The 21509-nt window shown below is 42.9% G+C and overlaps 1 protein-coding gene across 1 annotated transcript in view; it reads right to left on the bottom strand.

Moving 5' to 3' along the window:
• The window catches only part of C4H12orf43 (chromosome 4 C12orf43 homolog), a 29204-nt gene that overhangs the window by 7175 nt on the left and 520 nt on the right, over positions 1-21509 (bottom strand). Inside the window, exons 2-4 of the mRNA XM_085879270.1 lie at positions 18157-18255; positions 17919-17998; positions 11412-11502 (exon numbers count right to left, since the gene is read on the bottom strand). Of these exons, the coding sequence (XP_085735396.1) occupies positions 11412-11502; positions 17919-17998; positions 18157-18255 (270 nt within the window). The remainder of the gene's footprint in view (positions 1-11411; positions 11503-17918; positions 17999-18156; positions 18256-21509) is intronic.

Below are 21509 nucleotides of genomic sequence, written 5' to 3'. Positions count from 1 at the left end.
AATGTCTCACAAACAGCAAAGATCATTCAAAATGATGTAGCTTTGGGGTGTTTCATCATTAGAATTCTCAACTTCAAACCCCACCAGGATGGCATTCGTTCGTTTTTATGCAGCACAAGCCTGAGGGGTAGCATCATTGACTGAGGGTGCAGCTGTTCCGCTGATGCAATGCCCCATGTAGGTTGGAGCAGGAATTTCAAATTTGTTCATGATGCCGGCGGATAGCTCTCCAACTCTTCACGGAGGACACCATGGGATTTTTAACGTCCACTAACTAATGCTGACGGGATGCCCAGTTGAATGTCCATTTGATGGATGGCACACACAATGATGAATCATCCTGCCTGTGGAATACGAGGATGACAGTTGAGAGCTGGGGCGACATTCAAACCCAGGCGAGATGGCAAATGTGTGTACCTGCAAGTCATCCTGCCAGCCCTAGGATGGCAATGACAGGCTATGTACGCCTCCAAAATTATTCGGGTGGTGGGGTTGTGGGGATAAACATCAAGAGGAAAGGTCTATTGCTCATTGGTAAGCCACAAAATCCAAGCAAGGAAGGGGTCGAGTCACTTTTAAAAGACAATCGTACTTTTAAGTATTTCAACTATCAATTTGCACGATTATTCAAAGTCTTTCATTTGGTTTCAACATTAAAAGAAATACACCTGTGAAAATGTTGAGAATTACTCACGGCTCCTGTCAGTGAAACGGAAATGTGCAACAATCAAGTTGGTTAATCAAAGATGTCAACACAAACCCCCCTAGCCATTAATGAAAAATGTTAGGAGTTGTGAAACGTGTGGTGGTGATGAGGAAGTTGGTTGTGCCATTTAAAAAAGTGATCCCCCACAATGAAGACTCTCACAACAGAACCAATTTTATTAACACTCGCTCCAACTTAAACATGCAATCTTTAAATTGGACATGATGATCATGTCCAAACAACAAACCAACCGTGTCCAACTTAAACATGCAATGTGCATCAATATGCAGCACTTCATTGTGCCATTGTACCAGAATATCAGTTTTTACATCAAGTCCAAATATGCCAGGCATCAAACCTGTATCACAAAACTGAATGGTGATCACTCCAGCAAGCTAAAGTTTCCTACCTTCCCTAATGAGAGCAAAGTAAAGAGCAAAGAATCTCCCACGATCCCTTCAGCCTTTCTGAAGCTGAGTCTATGGCCCTATCACTTTGTCATTGCAAACAGGTCAGTGGTGTCTCTGTTTCCCATCGCCTCCATTCTGGTCTTGCACCCTGTGCTCTTCCCATGCTTCGTTCCCCTCCAGGTTTCTGCACAGCTCACACAGTCCATTATCAACCCCCTTCTGGTTAAACCAACTAGATGCAGGATCATTGCTCACCTCCACTCATTCATTCCTCTTTTTCCTGCCTGTGGAACCAACTTCCACATTCTTTTCAACCTTATTCTTCTCTCAGGTCTTCAAGATAGCTCTTCATCACAATTTCAGATTATTCCCAATCCAAAACAATGATCTTTTATACCCCCATTCACCCCCACCCCACCACCTTCCAAGTTCCCGGTTTTTCCTTCCTTCTGTCTCCGTTTGTCCATCCCGTGCAAACACTCCTGCCCCTCATTCCTCCACACACCCATTATTTGTCCAAGTCTCCCTCTATTATATCCTTCAACCCTACTGTTGGTGTTTTCCCCTCTCTTTTAAGTTATCGCAGTAACAAAAACCTATCACAGACTCTGACCTTTGACCACTTGATGCTGCCATCTAATCATTTCATCTTTGCATCATACTATTACTTCCACCAAGTTTGGTCAAAATCCTATCACTGGTTCACAAGTTAGCACGGGACCATAACTTTTACCTAACATGACCTCTGACCTTTGATATTTTGACCCCAAAATCGAATCAGTTCATCTTTACATCATTATACATACTTGTACCAAGTTTGACTTGGATCCCTTCAGCCATTCTTAAATTATCGCGGCAATGAAAACCTATCACAGATGCATGGGCAGACGGATGGAGAACCTGAAAACAAGCCGACGAAGTCGCCAGAGGCATAAATTTTTTTTTGGAAAGAAAAGAACCCAGATTTAAAAAGAATTAAATAATTATGGCTGCCAGACCACACCTCTGATCAGGTTGAAAATTACAACATATATTCCCCATCGCTTTGAGATCGTAATTTTAAAGTTTCACATCAATGGATGCAGCAGTTCAAGAGAGAATATTAAATATATTTTCCTTCAATCCAATATGGCTGCCAAACCACGTGACCTATCAATTATTCATGAACATCCTGGTATCCGCAAGGCTTGGGGAGCATGTGTGAAGTTTCCCCTCGATCTCTCCAGCTGTTCTGGAGAAGATTTTTGAAAGGTTTTAGTGTAAATCCAATATGGCTGCCAAACCTGTGACCTATGACATAAGTGGGAACTTTTTATTCCTCATGGATAGCTGACTGCCTATCATACCTGTAAAGTTTGTCATACCTGTAAAGTTTCTCCTCAATATGTTCGGCCGTTTGAGAGTTTTGAAGGTTTAGGGGGAAAAAAAAAAAAAAAAAAAAGGCTGCCGAACCACATGACCGGTCATCTTTTTTCTTATTTTTCTTTCTGTTGACCAATTTATCCTGAGATGACGCTCAAAATGTTCACACTGTTTGGATGCAGTGTTCTACGTATGCAACTATGACATCATAACGAAGGCACCAATGACATCATTAAAAAAAATAACAAAAACAAAACAAAATCATATTCGTCCAGTAAACCAACGACTTTTTTGGCAAAGATTGGAAAAAAATAGGGGAGAGATGAAACTTGGTGGGAATCTTCTTTGGACCTTATAGAATGTCATACTAAAAGTCCCCGCATGTCACATGTGAGCTAACGTCACTATACCGGAAATGACGTCATTACCGTAAAATGCACTTTTAGAGATTTTTCATACTTAATCTAATTGTTCTCGGTCACAAACACTTGCAGTAAATCTCACAGGATCAACAAAGGTATCAGTTTTCGGCAGAAGGCATCACTGCTTATTGTTTACATGCTTGGTTTTCTCTTTCGCACCCCCTTGGTCGACGTTGAGGCTGTAGGTTCATCCGAATAATCCGAACGAGCGAGATCGTCCTCTTTTAGACCTGTGTCATCATCATATTCATAGTCAGAACTATTGTCAGACTGCACAAGCTCACTGGATTCTTCACATTGGACCTCACGGCTTGGCTCATCGTCTACTTCTTCATCAGTGTCTGGTTTTTCAGAATTGCTGCAACCACCACCGCGACACTGACCACATAGCGGTGAACACTGAATGCCAGCTTTCCTGCATCCGCATCGTCACTCACATTCAGTCTTGCAGTTGCATGAAATCAAATTTAAAAGAGTGTCTGGGGCTGGACGCTTGCACGTAAGAGTTGGATACAGCTGTCCATCGACTAAATCCCAACCCCATTCTGTCGGTGGTATATCACAACCTAACCATTGTTGTACCTGATGATAAACATGCATGGAATGTTCTTTTGCTGCTGCAGACGTAGGTGGTAGGGACGCGAGCTGGAGTTTGGTATGAATTGGACACTTTGCAACTGCTTTCCTAAAACAGTGATATCTGTGCTTGTTCAGGGAAGATGTTGTGCTCGGAGCTCCATAAAGCGCTAGTCGGAACTCTTCTCCAGCAGATGTAACGGAGCATTCTGATGATGAGGGGTTATTGAAGACGGCCACGCATGTATTTAGATCTGGACACTTCAGTAGTAGCTTGAATGCTTTCTTCTTCCCTTGTCTATAGAGAGCTGAAGTGGTATCGCATGCAGAAAAAACAAATTGTGGGAGAATCCCTCTGGTAGACGACGCTGGACACGTCTGATATCAAATACCTTGTTTGGGGTTGTTCTGCTCCAGCGTTTAAAGAAGCAGATGCAATTGTCTGGTTGAGAAAGTTGAGTCAGCAAAATTAGTAAATCGCTATCTGTGCCTACAAATACTACGTCCTTATCATGCGACAGTTCTATTGCAGTGCGAACAATCATCGTATCGGCATCTGCCTCCGCATTTGTTACTCGTATCCCCGCTTGTTCCAGCTGTACTTTCAAACCCTCAATTAGCTTGGTCTTGTTCCTTCCATTTGTCAAGAATCGGTCTTGTCGAATGGTAATAGGCATGTCATCAGTGAACAATATCTCTGCGGATTCGACCCTTTCAGCTCTTCGATTGTGTTCAACGGTCTTTGTGCTACATACATCACCGTAGCCGTCAAATATGACATAACTGGTTGTACCATAGTGTCTTTGTACATAGGATACGTACGTGCTGTACACGTCGCTGTATGTCCCATGTTGTGGCCATACCATCCGTGGCAGTAGATAACCTCCGTCTACAACGCACATACTATCCTTGGGATAAGTTTGTTCACTTGCGGCGTATGATTCTATCACACGGTATAGGACAGCCTTCTCTGTCTTTCTCATGGATATGTCATCGAACAATGACAAGGGGCGAGGGGCCAACTCATACTCTCGGCATGAAGCGAAGTCCTCATATGATTTTATAAGGCAGATAATCCTGTTGAACAGTTGCATGGTATTCACGGGTATGATTTCGTCGCGCACTTTCACGGAGTTGCTGACGGTTGCCAATGGAAGGACCCTATCTTTCCGATGGAACTGAACATCACCAAAAGTCTTTCCCGTTATTTTTCTTCATTGCTTCTGTACCAATCTCTACTGCGGAATCACAGTTGATGCTATCGTTGCCTACAACACCGGAACCTATTGACATCAATTCATGACTTTGTGGCAAAGGTGAATGGACTGTTAGCCATGCAAAGAGTTTTTCTACATCCTGGTTATCCCAAAATTGGCGAGATTTCCTAAGTTCAACATGTTCCTCAGAAGTAGTGAAACTGACGCCACAGAACTCTTCAAAACGATGATTTAGCTCTGTACAGCCACGCATACCGAGCACCCACCGGTTCAAAACACTGTCAGTCATGCCTCAGCCACGTGTCAGGCCTCCAGACGTTTATATTGCGCGCATCAAAACTTGTTCTATTGTCAGGTCAGTCCAGACTCCCGCCCACATTTTATCACTACGTCGGATTGTGAAGTTACCCATGGACGAAAACTTCTGGAACTCTGCTGGTGTCATCTTGGCATCCAAATTGGACATTTGCTGAAGATACAAGTGAGCATATTTTGCATAAGCCAAGTGTCTGGCTGCATGGAAATGTGGAATCATTCCGCGAATCGTTTCGAGACGCAATTGCCAATCACCACATCGCTCGGCACGTACAAATTCGCGCATCAGTGTTACCTGATTGAAATACTGAACCCAAAGTTTGGCTGTTCAGCTAGTATTCGCGGCCTGGAGCTTGACAGCCTCCAGCTTTTCAATGACCATGTTCAAAACAGTACTGTTGGTGATGCCTTCCATTGGTTGGTATTCATTTGTGACAGTTTCATGAAGGGAACCAAGTTGTGCACAAGGGTCCTCGTCGATTTAAATTTCACTCAAGAAAACGACCGCTAATGCTGCCTGGTGAGGGGAGTTGGTTATACAGTTGGCTGGTATTGGTATTTGGCATATTGGTTATACAGTTTTCTCTTTTATTTATGCATTCCTGTAATAACTAGAATGGGCGAATGTAATAACTAGAATAACTTTCTGAGTTATGCGAATAACACACACACACACACACACACACACACACACACACACACACACACACACACACACACACACACACACACACACACACACACACACACACACACACACACACACACACACACACACACACAAATAAATACACAGCGACCAATACATAACCTTTCGCAGAATGCGAAGGTAAAAATATCTAGTTTTCTGAAACAAAATGAGCATTGGCAGGTGTCGGTGTGCTTCAAAAGGTGACATCTCTTCCGGTGTAGCGACGTTCTCTCACACGTGACACTCGTGACATTTAGTCTGTTGTTTCTGACAGTCACAGGAAGGTATCTGTCAAGAAAACGGCTTGTTTTCCTAACAAATATTGAGAAGTCACAGGTATTAAGTGGTTTCATAAAGGTATGACGTCACTTCCGGTGTAGCGACGTTAGCTCACACGTGACACTCGGGGACTTTTAGTATGTTGTTTCTGATAATCACATGAAGGTACCTGCCAAGTTTCATTTCTCCCCTATTTTTTCCAATCAAAAGTCGTTGGTTTACTGGACTATATTCCCCATGTGGAGTACTGTACTTGACAGGTGCCAAATTACAATTTTTTTCCACGGAGTGGTTTCGGAGAGAGGGCCAACATTTCTCTTTTTTTCCAACATGGCTGCCACACCACATGACCTATGATGTAATAATTATCATTAAAACATTCTACATGAGTTGTCACACCAATGGTGAAAATTTCGTGTCAATCTGACAAGCAGTTCCAGAGAAAAGGGAATAACAAAATGAACAAATATCCACATGTACAGGGCCGAACGCTTAACCCCGATTTTCGCTTCTCGAGCGCAGGATAACGAACACAACAGTTCCTGTAAAGAAGTCTCCAGCCTCATCATCGCGCATGCACACGCACACACACACGTAGGCTGTGTATGTTTTCACTTTGTCATTATGTGGTATTTCATGTCGATCGGTGACAAAAATATTCATTTAATCGATTTTAAATTCAGGCAGTAACACAACAAATTGTGAAAAAGTCAAGGGGTGTGAATACTGTGACACTTGTGGGGGTAGATGGAGGAATCCCGTGGTGAAGATAGGATTGTATGGTATAGCATGGTCCGTGGACGAGTCAGAGACATCTCGATGTGATTTAAGTCGGGAAAACTGCGAGCTGAAGTTTGTTACGTGTCACCACATGGGGGATGGTGTTGTGCTAACTCGGTAGGGTCTAAGGCTAGTTTCTCCCAGTATGTGATTGCCCCCTGTGACCTTTTCCTATGTTTTTACATTTACAAGGCCAGGCATAAAGAACCACGTTTCACAACAATAACCAGCAGACAAAACCCCGCCTCCCAGGAAACGTAACCGGCAGGCCACGCCCCCAAGGTTGATTGGTCGGAGTGACTTCACGGGGGGAATGTTCGAGAGAGGGAGGACGTTTGAAAGAGAACAGTCGGCCCTTCTGTCTCTTCTGGGCATGATGAGAGCTGCCCAATTCTTGTAGTGCTGGTGCGAATTTGTTCACGTGCTGAAATAAGGTGCAAGCCGTTGTTGGTTCGGCTGGGCCGAGAAGAAAGTTAAGACTGGGCTGGCGGTCGCTCCTGCTCCTCTCTTATCTGCCAACCTCGGCAGTCGCCTTGTTGTATGATCAAGGAGAAAGGCAGCGCCATTTGGTGTGTGCGGACCTGGAATTTAGAGGGAGCGGTGTGGCAATATCGATTGTGAGAAGAAACTGTACGGCAGTTTGTGGGCTCCTGGTGTTGAAGACCGTCCACACGAATTTCCTCAAGTACGTGGCCGCGGAGAGTGACTTCGTGCCATTTTGGTGCATTATCCCATGTGGTTTGACGACACCAGGCTCTGAAAGGTCATCTCTGGCTGCAAAGCTGAGTGCCGGCATAAAGGGGGGGGGGGTTAAAAAAATTTTGTATACCTTGTTGAGGCTCGTATGACAGCTAACACACAACGCACAGCAAGGGGGGCATGAGACAAGCGGGGCGGGATTGGGAAGGACAAAACAGTGGGGAACAGCGACATTAGGAGATCTGTGGAAGGGAGAGGGATAGGGTGGGGAACATGGGGTGTACAAGATGGACATTACAGGGACTTTCAGAAAGGAATGCAGGGAATTTGAAGGAGGTGGGTTTGGGGTGGATTAATGGGGTTAGAAAAGATCGAAGATTTGGATGGCGGATAAGAGGTGGTGGTGAACAGCTGTTTTGAAGGCTTGGAGGGAAGAATGGGATTGAACAGAGTGAGGGAGTTTATTCCAAAGGTGGGGAAAAAGAGGAATGAAAGAGTGAAGGTGAGCAGTGATTCATTATTTTGGTAGTTTTACCAGAAGGGGGTTGTTGGCGGACCTTGAGCGCCCTGCGGAAATATGGTGGGGACAAATTGCAGACACAGCAGGGGGGGCGAGGCCGGAGAGGAGACGGTAGAAGACAGAAAGACCACCGACCTGCCTGCAGTGAGAGAGTGAGAGGCCCAAAGACTCAGCCTCATCACGGGAGATACCAATGATCTGATATGCCTTGGTTTCCACAGCGTGAAGCCGAGAAAGGTGGGAGGCAGGAGCACCAGCCCAGAGAGGAGAGCAGTACTCCATCAGGCTGCGGATGAAAGCTTTGGATGTGGTCAGGAGCCCAGGTGGGCCGAGGAAGGACTTTTCACAACGGAGGATTCCCAGTTGGCAACTGGCTTTGGAGGCGAGGTTGGAAATGTGGCTTTCACAGGAAAGATCATGGCAGATAGTGAGACCCAGAAGCTTGAAAGAGAAGACTTCTTGCAGAGGATTGTTGAGAAAGTGGATGGGGGGGGGGGTGGTTTCCAAATGGTCCTTTCGGAGAGACATAGTGAGAGTGTGGAATTTTCTTTTTATCCTTCCCCTTGTCTGTTTTTGTGACTGAGTGAAGACGTCTCAAATTAGGATTTAGTCGACCTCACTTTTCATTAACTCACTCTGCTTCATTTTCATTATCACCCTTGATTTAAGTTTATTAAATAATTGTTGTTGAATTTCCTTGTGTTTGTTTGTTCGTTGTGGGGTTGAGAATAAACCTGTGTGCTTCTGTTCTGGTAAAGCACCTTCCCTGCCTCCATCCTGTGTGCGCCACCCCTGCCAAGAATTTTGGCTGTTCGCCTCAGAGTTAAAACTGTCCGGCTATCCATCCAGGCTGGTGTTAATCGGCCTGGACACGATACTTTCTGAAGGCACGATATATTTAAAATTCAAAAACACGAGCGGAGAATAACAGATAGTCTTTTCCTTCCCTTTGTTTGCCATGAACTTGACGCGGCACACACCGTGAGCACGTGACAAACTGCACCGAGATATTAAATTTTATTTCACTCTGATTAGCAACCAGTCTCAAAATGCATAAAGGGACTTTCAACACCAAAATACAACTTGCAAACAAGTAAATGTGCCTCCCAAGTAGCTGCCACCATAATGCTTTCTTTCCTCATTTGACTTTATTTTCAAAATGCCATTAAAGATTCCTGAACTTCTGATACTTTGCTGCAATCACAACCTCATTCCCAACAAGCAAGTCAAAGTCCTTTTGCAAACTGACAAAGATGCAGAACATTCCTTGTGAAACGACAATTAATCTAGCTTTGTGTATGAGGGTGTGATTGTGGCACTTCATTATTGTTCCACAGATTTTGTACGATTCACTGCCTCTTTAAATTGTATTTTTTTTTTTAAGTTTGCTACACCCACTAGGAGGCTTGCCAAGTATAAGAGCATCATCGTAAACGAGTCAGGTTGACGATTGATCCTCAAAAGGATGGTTGCCTTTCGTAGCTGAAAATTGCCATTCAAGTGACAGGCAAACAACCTGGGAACGTGAATTTGTTTGTAGTGTAGGAACTGCTGCCCAGTCAGCAACCACACAACAACAACCAGTGAGAGAGCAAGCAGTGAAACCTGGTGTCATGGAGTGTCGTTAACCACAGCCGAGGCGGGAGGTCGTTCAGGGTGCCGGCGATAACCTGCCTACTTTTCACGAAGGAAACCGTGGAATTATAACGTCCATAAACTAATGCTATCAGACAGGACACCTTATTTAACAACGTCCATCTAATGGATAGAGCACACAATGCTGTCACGTCTTGCAGGTGAAACACCAGGATGAGTTTATATCTGGGCCGAGATTCAAACCCAGGTGAGACAGCTCAAAGGTAAGTGTGCATACATCTCAGCTATTTTGGTAGCTCCAGCCCATGGATACAAGATTGTTTAGTGAACTTCTGAGTTGCAGAGATTAGATCTCCCTGGGCTCAATTTTTTTGACAAGCTCAATGTAAAAGAAAAGAAACAAAAAACCCCAAAAAACTATCAGGGCACTCATTAAGGCGCATACCTTCGCCAGGCTGAATCCAAATCCAAGTCCGAGACCATACTCTGTGCAGAGTGTTGGTGCTGCCGAAGCAGTCTCCTGGGCTATTTGGCACAATCCTGGACGGGTCACCACTCCGACGTAGGATACTCAAATGGCTCAATCATCCCAGCAAGCTGGTACTCATTTTGCCGACCTTGGAAGGAAGACAGGCTGAGTCAACCCTACCTGGTATTAATTCAACAGCCAATTTCAACTAACGACCAGAGGATCCCAAGCCCACCACCCTAATCATTAAGCCAACACCAGGCATCCAGGCTGAACCGTTTACTTTTTGTATCCCACTGATAGGCTGGATCTGCATCCAGACTTTAACCAAAATCTAATTAGCTTGTTCTTGAAACCCACCCAACTCATCCACCAAGTTCAATCATAACCCATCCACAACTTTTTGAAAAATCCTGCTGTAAATATTTTTTGGCTGAATCTCTCAATGGTGAAGAATTATTTTAAAAATTATAGGATCCGATCTTCAACAAAACCTTATCAATTTTTTGCTGCCACACAACCAACCTGTCCACCAAGTTTCAGCTAAATACATAAAGAACGATTTCAAATATCATTACCTCCGCCACTGAAGTTGAAGGAGGTCGTTTTCACTCCTTTCTCTCTGTCTGTCTGTTTGTGTACAGGATGTCTCAAAAAGTTGTGGACGGATTCGGATGAAATTTGGTGGACAGGACGGTTGGTTGGTGACCACGACGAATTGCTTCGATTATGGTGAAGATCCAATCCGGATCCAACTACTAGAATTTTTAAAGTGATTCTTCACCATTGAGGAGGAGGGCCAAAAATGACATATCGCACCATGTATCAAAAATGTATGGGCCACATATATTCTCGTGGATCAGGCATTATGGGGCGGAGGTACGCGCTACCAAGTGTCCTTCTTGTTGTATATATCATTTTTAGCGCCATCTCTCAATAGAGAAGAATCACTTAAAAATGCTCGTATCCGGATCGTCACCAAAATGCAATATATTCGTACTTGTCACACACCCAACCTGTCCACCAAGTTTTGTCTGAATCCATCCATAACTTTTTGAGATATCCTGCTCAAAGACAAACAAACAAACAGGGATGAAAACACAACTTTGGTGGCGGAGCTAAAAAAACATAGTTTGTGCTATATTTCTGGGACAAACAGTTGCTTTAGTATAAATTTTGCCTTTGATGATTGAAGACATATTCGTTATGACGTTATGACCAACGTATTTGTTATGACAAGTGTATCCCATATGGCATCTTGTGTGTTATTTTCTGGAAATTAGCATTTCAGTGTTGGACTGTATTTAGCCCCACTCCCATCCTTTTCACATCATGGCTCTGTAGTTGGAATCATTCTTTGTAAACATACCTGGAAGGCACTGATGTTTGACGCCTTCTCTTCGGAGCCACCGGACTGGCTGGATGACACCCAGGCACTGACGAGGAAAACAAACGAAAACCTGGAAAGATAGATTGAATGGTAACCAAACTGACCTTATGATCTATGTCCATTGTCCAATACTTTCAAAACTGGGTCAGTGAATCCCTTCTAGCTTTGAGATATTTTAAATCAGCAGCTACTTTGAAAATGTAACTTAAGAAACAGCCAAGAGACAAAAATAATTGTGGTGCTATGGGAAGAATTATTGCTCTTCCAATTATATTGTTGCGGTATTGGCACACGAGTCAGGCTCACAAGGTGCGTACTTGGACCCGCCGCCACAACCGACCCCGAGGACACTGGCCACGACTAACTCCGCCGACCAACGGGTTGTTTAGCAATCGCAGACGCTGGTAAAAGCAATTACACGGAGCAGAGTGCGTCCACAGCCACATTACCTACTCAGTGCAAACACCTGAGCTAGGGTCCACGCCCTCAGCGTGCATTCATATATCACTGCCGAGCTAAACAGAGTGCAGCGCTGGCTAATGCGAGGAGTCAATGAGTGGGGCAAAACTTCTTGTCTAACAATAATGTGGACTGTGCTGGACCAATGAAGGAAAGGATGCTATGAGCAGATTTGGAAGAACAAACACCAAGGGGTGTATTTAACAAGCAAGGCAATCATTAAGGCAAATATTTATAAACAAGCAAAAGGCAAAAGGCACAGAAGAGCAGACTTACCCTGAGTACATATTCTCCTTCGATAGACTTACTGAGAGAAAATACATTGGCCATAATTCAATCCGGGAAGAGAGGAGACAATAAGAACTGACGAGAAAGAAGCAGAACTGAGTGTGGAAGCGACTCCTCTATTACCTCACGCAACCATGTGGGGTGACAAATATTGTGAGGGGGCGGTTATGATGGGGAGGATGGAAAATGGAGTGTCAGAAGCGTGTGGTGTGAGTGTGTATGGAGCTGCGTGACATCCCAGGGACTGCACCACGCTCCTCGGTCATAGACCACTTGCCTCTGGCCCTCGTACGACTCGTTACTGTGCCTCGTGTCCCAGTGCAGCTGGGTCTAACATGACCCTCACTCTAACAGACAATCTCAAACAGGCAGTCGAACACACACTCGCTGCGTCCTTCATGCATCAACAACAGGAGAACACTCCTCACATGTCATGTTTGTGGTATTGATAAACAGCGGTCCCTCGTGCCTCGCCAACAGCCCCTCGGGAGTCAACAGCATCTACAGCAGCTACAGCAGCTCCCAAGGCGCCAACAGCAGCAGCAGCTTCAAACGCCTTTGCATTTCATTTCTGAAAGTGGCTTCGTCTGGGCGTGATTTTGAGGGAGTAAACGTCACACGAGCATCTTCCTCATTGGTGCATGTTCGATTGAGGGTAGGGTGTAACGTCGGCAGTAGAAAATCCCATGTCATTCTGTGGTGACGGTCATGCGAGCCCCGACCCCTCATTTCGCATGCCCAAGGCAGCAACGAGAGCAACCCACCGCTCCCTCCCTCGCACATGCACAAACATTCCATTGTACAATGTGTACTTTATCGTGTATGCGAGAGACGTACTTTACTGCTTATGGGAAAAGCGTTGTACTTTATTTCGTACTTGAGAAGTGTTATCCCTTATGATGAATGTGGAAGTGCAGGGAAGGAAGAATGGAGGGGGGAAATGCGATTGGCACAAAGTATGAATCATCGCTAATGGTGAGGAACAAATGACCAGATGGTGAATAATAAGAGTGAATAGTCGAATGAACGGATGGTTGATTGGGACTAATAAAGAGTGGTGAGGAAGGCAGACGCACCGAAGGACGAGAATAAACCTGCGGGGTTGAGGGAAAGACCGACGGGATGAAATAGGGATTGTTGAATTGAGGTTTGGTGAAGTGGATTATTGGTGGATTGAGAAACACAGAGGCGGGATTGTAGGAACGGACCGATTGGTGGATTGAAAGATTGAAAGTAAAGAGGGCTGGGGGTGGGGGGGAGGAGACATCATACCGGGGATACACAAACTAACAATGCATTCCTCCCCCACCCCGAACCCTTAGACAAGGGGCAAAGATCTATCTCCCATATAAACTAATGAAATAACTCTTTCTCGGGAATCCTACGTGTCCATGTATGCTTTCCGGCAGGGTTCATTTCCAAAACCATCACAATATTATTGATGTTGCAGCACAACAAAATAATTACCTGTAAAGAAACGTGTTTTTAATGGCAAATCTGGTTCCATCAGGATTTTTTGCCTCGTCTCTACTGGCTAGCTTGAAGCCTCTCTCTCTACCAGAACAGAATCTCCTTTGCAAAGGTAAAAGCTTGGGGCTGACATCATTACACTACCTACATAATTTGCATTGTAATAAAAAAATTTGCACCCATTTACAGGTGACACCTCAACATTGCTGCGGAGCCAATGTACACCGGGAACAGACGTATGAGCTTTTGAGGAGCTCTGGTTACGACTTGCATGCAAACACACAAAATAGCCAATCCATATGTGAAGGCTATTTCAAATTACACCATCATGGTCATTAAAAATGAAAATGAAGACCACTTTCAACAAGCTGCATTTGCTAGAGAGGAAAGTCATGGAAACTGGCAGGATAGTTATTTACTGGTGCACAAATCAATTTAAACAGCTCTTCCACATGTAATTGGTTAAAATGTTACACAACTTTGTCCAGAAAAAGGTGGGAGTTATCACTGCCACAAACCAAACTGTTACGCATGGGCATGATGGGTCTGATGTCTTCCTCGTACATTTAACTTCTTTATATGGTGAAGAAAATGAAGACAAAAGTACGTATTTGTTTGAGAGCTCCAACAAGCCCTTTATGGTGAGTTTGCTAATTTCTGAAGCATAAAGAACAATGAGCAGTACTGAGCCTAAAAAAAATTGAATGTTTCTTTCGAAACAAACAAACAAAAAAAAGATGAAAAACCAAAGGTTGCTATGCATACTACAAAATCAAGGGCATGTAAAACTGTACAAACATAAGGGTGTGAGGGCATATGGACCAACTACCAATTTAGATTGAAAGGCAAGAGAAACAGCAAAAGCAAGGGAAAGATACACAAAAGCAATGACAAAGGACACCTCACACAAAAAAAGCTTTTACATTTGCATCTTGTAACCTAGAGGGGGAGCACTCGGGAGAGTGCAAAACCTCCGCCGCCAATACTGCTGGGTCACTCAAGTGAACATTATATCTTATTCATTAAACATGTCAACAGTACTGAGAGTTGTAGTTCTTTTCTCAAACATTTTTTTTTTTGGGGGGGGGGGGGGTTGTAAATGACTTAACACATGTAAAAATGCACAAAAAAAAAATAAAATAAATAAATATCGAAATTTTGTTGAAAAATAACTTGCAAAATTTTTTTTTCTCAAACAATTTTTTTTTTGGGGGGGGGGGTTGGAAATCAATTAAAACATGCAGAAATGCAATTTTTTTTTCTTTGGGGGGGGGGGGTGGGGGTTGGAAATCACTTAAAAAAAAATTTTTGTCAAACAATTTTTTTGGGGGGGGGTTTGGAAATCACTTAAAATATGTAGAAATGCAAAAAAAAAAATTTTTTTTCTCTAACAATTTTTCTTTCTTTTTTTGGGGGGGGGACCAAGTCTAAAATTTAATGGCATGATCCTTGGACCATACCTAACCCCCCCACCAAGTTTCGTCGAAATCCGTCGAGAAGTTTTTCCGTAATAATGTTCACAAAACAAACAAACAAACAAACAAACAAACAAACAGAAAGGGGTAAAAACAGTAACCTCCATTCATCTTCGAAGATGGTGGAGGTTAAAAATGATCAAGGCCAGTTTTCGAGTTCCCTAAAAGGAGCATCAACTCAGGAGGAGGCCATTAGGCCTCTCCAAGCATGTGCTATGATTGCCAAACTGTGGTTGATTGTCTGTGCTCTATCCTTTTAAATGCTGAGCGCCAAAGCAAGGAAGCAGCACATACAATTATTTTTAAAGTCTTTGGAATGACTCGGGCGGGGTTTGAACCACAGACCGATCTCCAACACTCAGAACGGACGCTTGAACCATTACGCCAACAAAAATTTATGTAAAAGCTTTCACAGGCTGATGGGAAAAAGGGAAGTAATTAAATAACTGATTATAGACAAAATAATACGGGAAATAATTAATAGAACAATCTGAAAATAACATTTTTTGCTGCAGAGGTTTAAATACTTTCATTTCATTGCAATATATATATATATATATATATATATATATATATATATATATATAATGATTGACCCCTCCCATGCTCCTCCAGCAAAAGTAGCTGCATAAAGCAACCCAAGAAAACTTACGCAAGGTAAGTGCTAAATGCTGTTTCGAACCCTTCTCAGAGTTCCTCAACAACTATAAAGGCATTCAACACTTACCTTGCGCAAGTCTTCTTGGGTTGCTTTATGCAGCAACTTTGGCCAGAGGAGCATGGGAGGGGTCAATCATTTTTATAATCCCAGCCACCTGGGTGTAGTCGATTAGCTGAGAGTTGAATGGCGGTTCCCTCCATTCACAGGTGAGAGATGTGGGTGAGTCTTTCTATATATATATATATATATATATATATATATATATATATATATATATATATATATATATATATATATATATATATATATATATATATATATATAAGCTCTGGAAAAAAAATAAGAGAGCACTTCAAAAAATTTAAATCAGCATCTCTACATGTATGGCAGCCATTCCATTCCAGTATCTTTTGAATTCCAACACAGGCACACCTCATTCTACTTGGTGAGGTACTGATTAGGTGATCACCTGAACCGAATCTTATTTAACAAGGAAAAGTATAAAAACCACTGCTGTGGTCATCACTATCCTCTTGCAATAGGACCAGCTGGATGGCAAAAACAGTGCTAGTCGTACCTCAAAAGTAATTGGAATCAAAAAATAACTATTGACCATGCCAAAAGAGTTGAAAAGAAAGGTTTTGAGTGAGGAAAAGAAGGGTTCAATACTGGCTTTACTGGCAGAGGGATACAGTGAGTGTTACGTTGCTTCCATCCTTAAAATTTCAAAGACGGCGGTTCATAAGAACAAGGTCAAGCAGCAGACATTGGGGACAACAAAGCTACAGACTGGCAGAGGGCGAAAACGACTTTCCACTGACCGGGATGACCGCCAACTCATTTGAATGTCACTCAACAACCGTAGGATGACATCAAGTGACCTACAAAAAGAATGGCAAACAGCAGCTGGGGTGAAGTGCACGGCGAGGACGGTTCAAAACAGGCTCCTTGGGGCAGGGCTGAAGTCGTGCAAAGCTAGAAAAAAGCCCTTCATCAATGAGAAGCAAAGAAGAGCCAGGCTGAGGTTTGCAAAAGACCATAAGGATTGGACCGTAGAGGACTGGAGTAAGGTCATCTTCTCTGATGAGTCCAATTTTCAGCTTTGCCCAACACCTGGTCGTCTAATAGTTAGACAGAGACCTGGAGAGGCCGACAAGCCACAGTGTCTTGCACCCACTGTGAAATTTGGAGGATGATTGGTGATGGATCTGGGGGTGCTTCAGCAAGGCTGGAATCAGGCAGATTTGTCTTTGTGAAGGACTCATGAATCAAGCCACGTACAAGGTTGTCCTGGAAGAACACTTGCTTCCTTCTGCTCTGACAATGTTCCCCAACTCTGAGGATTGGTTTTTTTCCAGCAGGACAATGCTCCATGCCACACAGCCAGGTCAATCAAGGTGTGGATGGAGGACCATCAGATCAAGACCCTGTCATGGCCAGCCCAATCTCCAGACCTGAACCCCATTGAAAACCTCTGGAATGTGATCAAAAGGGAGATGGATGGTCACAAGCCATCAAACAAAGCCGAGCTGCTTGAATTTTTGTGCCAGGAGTGGCATAAAGTCACCCAACAGCAATGTAAAAGACTTGTGGAGAGCATGCCAAGACACATGAAAGCTGTGATTGAAAATCAGGGTTATTCCACAAAATATTGATTTCTGAACTAAGTTAAAACATTAGTATTGTCTTGTTTAAAAATGAATATGAACTTGTTTTGTTTGAAATATTTGAGGTCTGAAAACACTGAATCTTTGTTGTTATTTTGACCAGTTGTCCTTTTCTGCAAATAAAAGCTCCAAATGACAATATTTTTATTCGGAATTTGGGAGAAATGTTGTCAGTATCCTCTTGCATAGAATAAAACAAAAATGTTCATTTTACTCAAGCATATTATAAATCGTAAAACCAGAAAAACTGATAATTTTTCAGTTGTCTCAATTTTTTCCAGAGCTGTATATATATATATATATATATATATATATATATATATATATATATATATATATATATATATATATATATATATATATATATATATATATATATATTCCTAATGACAAAAACACTTTGATAAAAATTTCACCAAATAAGTTGGAGGGAACAAAAATATGTTAACTTTTGATTCTAACTTACTGTCATCCCCATCGCCACTTTCTTGAGGGCTGTGCTCACAGGATAAAGGTGTTCTTGCAGCTCCTGATATCTTTATCAGTCTGGAAATGGAGGGCAATCAGATACATATCTAAAACCCAGCCATTCCAAGAGTTGATGATACAACATTGCAAGAGAAATGAAATTACAGAACAAATCATGAACAAAAGAAGTAAAAAAAAGAAAGAAAGAAAAAAAACCAACATAAATGCAGTCGTACCTGTCCAATGCTTCCCCCAGCTTCTTTGCCACATGGGAGCGAAATTCTGGTGTCGATTGAAGTTCACTTGTACCCTGATCATCATCTTGGAAGCAAATTCTAATGATAGAATTTAAACAAAGGAAAAAAAATCAACAGTAAATTGATTGAGGTATGCTTACCACTGCAGGAAGCAAGGAGAAGCTAACGTTTCAGGCGGTAACCCTTTGCTGGAGCAAAATAAGCTTTCATGGGTAATTTTCTGAATTTTAAACAGCTACTGAACTATTTTCATAATTCTACCACATGCATGCAATATAATTGAAATAACATGAAAAATAAGTAACCAAGTAATATTTCTAATCTTTTTAAAATTTCCTTTATAGCACAGTAAACCCTCCAATATTGTAGGGGTTCAGCTCCTGGAAAATGCCACGATAGTTGAAACCAAGGCGGGCCAATGGGAAATGAGAAGGGGGGGGGGGTTACGGTTCCTGGACTTTGAGAAAATAACGAGGAAGATCGACGGCAACCAGAAATAAACATATTACAATTTAAATAAATACGTATATTATCATATTAACATTGAAATAAACTTGCATTTACAATAACAATGTGTGTAAATTAAATCAAAACACAACTGTTTTACCTTTTAAATTGATTCCAAAACAGCAAGATGGGTTTGGGTAAATATATGACATACTCATTCATACTTTACAATGCTGTAAATAGCAAACACAAGACTTAGCTCAGAGATGATGATGATGATGATGATGATGATGCTGTTACAGGGGGAGGGTGGATGTTAGAAAGATGTGGATGCAGAACTTGCGATGGCTGTTGGATCATTGGGAGCACGACAAAGTCGCCTACAGCATTGCCACATAGAACAAGGGTAAAATGATCCTCAGCCACCTTTGATCCAGAGCAGATCTTCCCTGCTTGTGCAGGAAGATACGAGATGGCATCCTCTTCCAAAATAATCCCATCTCTTCGGCATTAACAACATGCTCCGACATAAATCCCTTCACCTCAATTCGTGCCATCAGCCATGGTTGAACTGGAGCCTTCGGCCCCAGGTGCCTCATGGAAACATTGCTAAATCCACAACTGTTTCTCCTGTACACCGGTCCACTCAAAGTTCTGGGAAATCCACAATGGGTTCCCTCGTAAACTGGTCCACTCAGACATTTTTTTTTCTGTTTGGTCCTCGATCCAAACATTAATCACTTTTGCCACCCTTTCAACATAATGATCACGGGACTGGAATGAGACGTTTGCGCTTTGCGGAGGAAGAACACTTGAACGGATAATTCTTCACATTTACACAGTTGATTCATTGATCCCATAATGGCGGCCCACAGATGCTGCACTTTCACTTCTTGCCGACGTATCTCACAACTCGATTTTTCACACAATGCCTTGGCTTTTGAACTATTAATTTTGTCCATCATTTTACGTTTGGGCGCAATTATTAACTGTTGTGTGTGTACTAGATCGTGTAGATATAGCATTACAGGATCGCTGTATGTCATTTCCTCTTCGATAATGATCCATCATTAAATTTAACTTGGTTCCCGTATACTGGATGAGGACAATTAATGGTGCATGAGAAACACCCAAAGGCTTGTAATGAGAGGTAGTCATACATGTGGACGCAAACAATGACAACTCAGCTCAAAAAACATGATTGGACGAAATGAAATACCATGATAGCGAAATCGGAACACAATAGGTTGCCCACGATTGGTAGAAACCCACGATATTGAGGGTTCACTGTATTACAAGCCAGGTAATGACTTAGATGCGGCAATTTTTAAAAGCTGCACGACATCAGGGGAGGGGTTGGGGGAGAATGGGTGCCAAGATTACAACATATCATATATATATATATATATATTTATATATATATATATATATATTTATACAGTATCAACAGGAAGTGGACAAAAGAAATGTCACTTCAGGTGTTGAGCCACCATGTGCATCCAGAATGTCATGGATACGAAATGGCATGGAGTCAACAACAAAGGTCTGGAAATGTTCTGCAGGAATGTAGCACCATTGTTCCACAAGGAAGTCCTCCAATTCACTTCGCTTTGATGGAGGCGGAAACCACGGTCTTCGGAGCCTCTCCAGACAATCCAACAAATGCTCTATGGGATTTCGGTCCGGCGATTGGGAAGGTCATGGAAGATGGGTAATTTCATCCTCGTGCTCCTCAAACCAACCGGTAACAAGTACCCTGTCAGCGAGAGCAATGTTGTCCTGAAAGACACCCCTCTCAGCAGGGAAGAAACGCTGCATCATGGGATGCAGATGATCAGTTAGGAGAGTAATGGAGCACGCTGCATCAACCCTGCCTTCTGATGGAATGAGTGGACCCATGCCATGACAGGAAAATTCCCCACTCCATAATGGAATCCTGCCAGAACCTTTTGTTGTTGGACCCATGCACTTGGGACTGTAGATCTCCTGGGACTGTTGCCATACATGCACATGTCCATTCGTTGTGAAGGATGACTCATCAGAACATATCACATTCCTCCACTGCTCGGCAATTCATTGCCCATAGTCCTTGCACCACTGGACATGCGTACCGGCGTTCCAGGTGTCGTGAGACATTTGTGACCAGCAACCTGTGAAGTATCCTGCCCTGTGAAACTCCCTTCTGACCATTTGACGAGAAAAGATGCTCACGACCCACAATGAACTCCGCACACAATTTTTCCACAATTAGTCTCCTGTTTTGCCTCGTAGTCTGGACTAATAAAAGTTCATCACACTTGTCGAGTGTGCGCTTCCGCCCAGATGCCCTTCGACGACGATGATGCCTTTCCTTCTTTTTCCCAGGCTAACATCACCTTCGAGACAGTTCCTCATGACACGTTCGTGATTTCAACAGCCTTGGTCACTAAAGCGCCTGCCAAACACGCATGAACAATCACACCCCATTCAAATTCACTGAAGTCTCTCTTGCGGCCATGCGAGCTTGAAATACCGGACTCGAGCCGCAGCCCGCTTATTTATATACACGAGAGGACTGCCGGGAAAAGATTTGCGTATTTCACACGCTGGTCACGTCCGTGTGATGCCTCCATACTTTGCATACCCTGTGTAGATATATATATATATATATATATATATATATATATATATATATATATATATATATATATATATATATATATTAGTGTTGCGGAAATTATTTCTCAGGGTTAATAAATGCTTCATGTAGCGGTCATTTCCATGTTGAGCGTTAAGAACAAACGTAAAGAAAATGGAGTTTATATATGCATTGCCTCCGCTCTGGTCTTGCACCCCCTTCTCTTTCTGTGCCCCCCACTGACTCCCCCACCCATGTTTCTGCGGGG

The sequence above is a fragment of the Eptatretus burgeri genome, chromosome 4 (assembly GCF_056783735.1).
Source record: "Eptatretus burgeri isolate ZD-2024b chromosome 4, Ebu_testis_v1, whole genome shotgun sequence".
Lineage (NCBI taxonomy): Eukaryota > Metazoa > Chordata > Myxini > Myxiniformes > Myxinidae > Eptatretus > Eptatretus burgeri.
The sequence above is the reverse complement of the archived record's forward strand: the minus strand, read 5'-3'. Positions and strand labels throughout refer to the sequence as shown.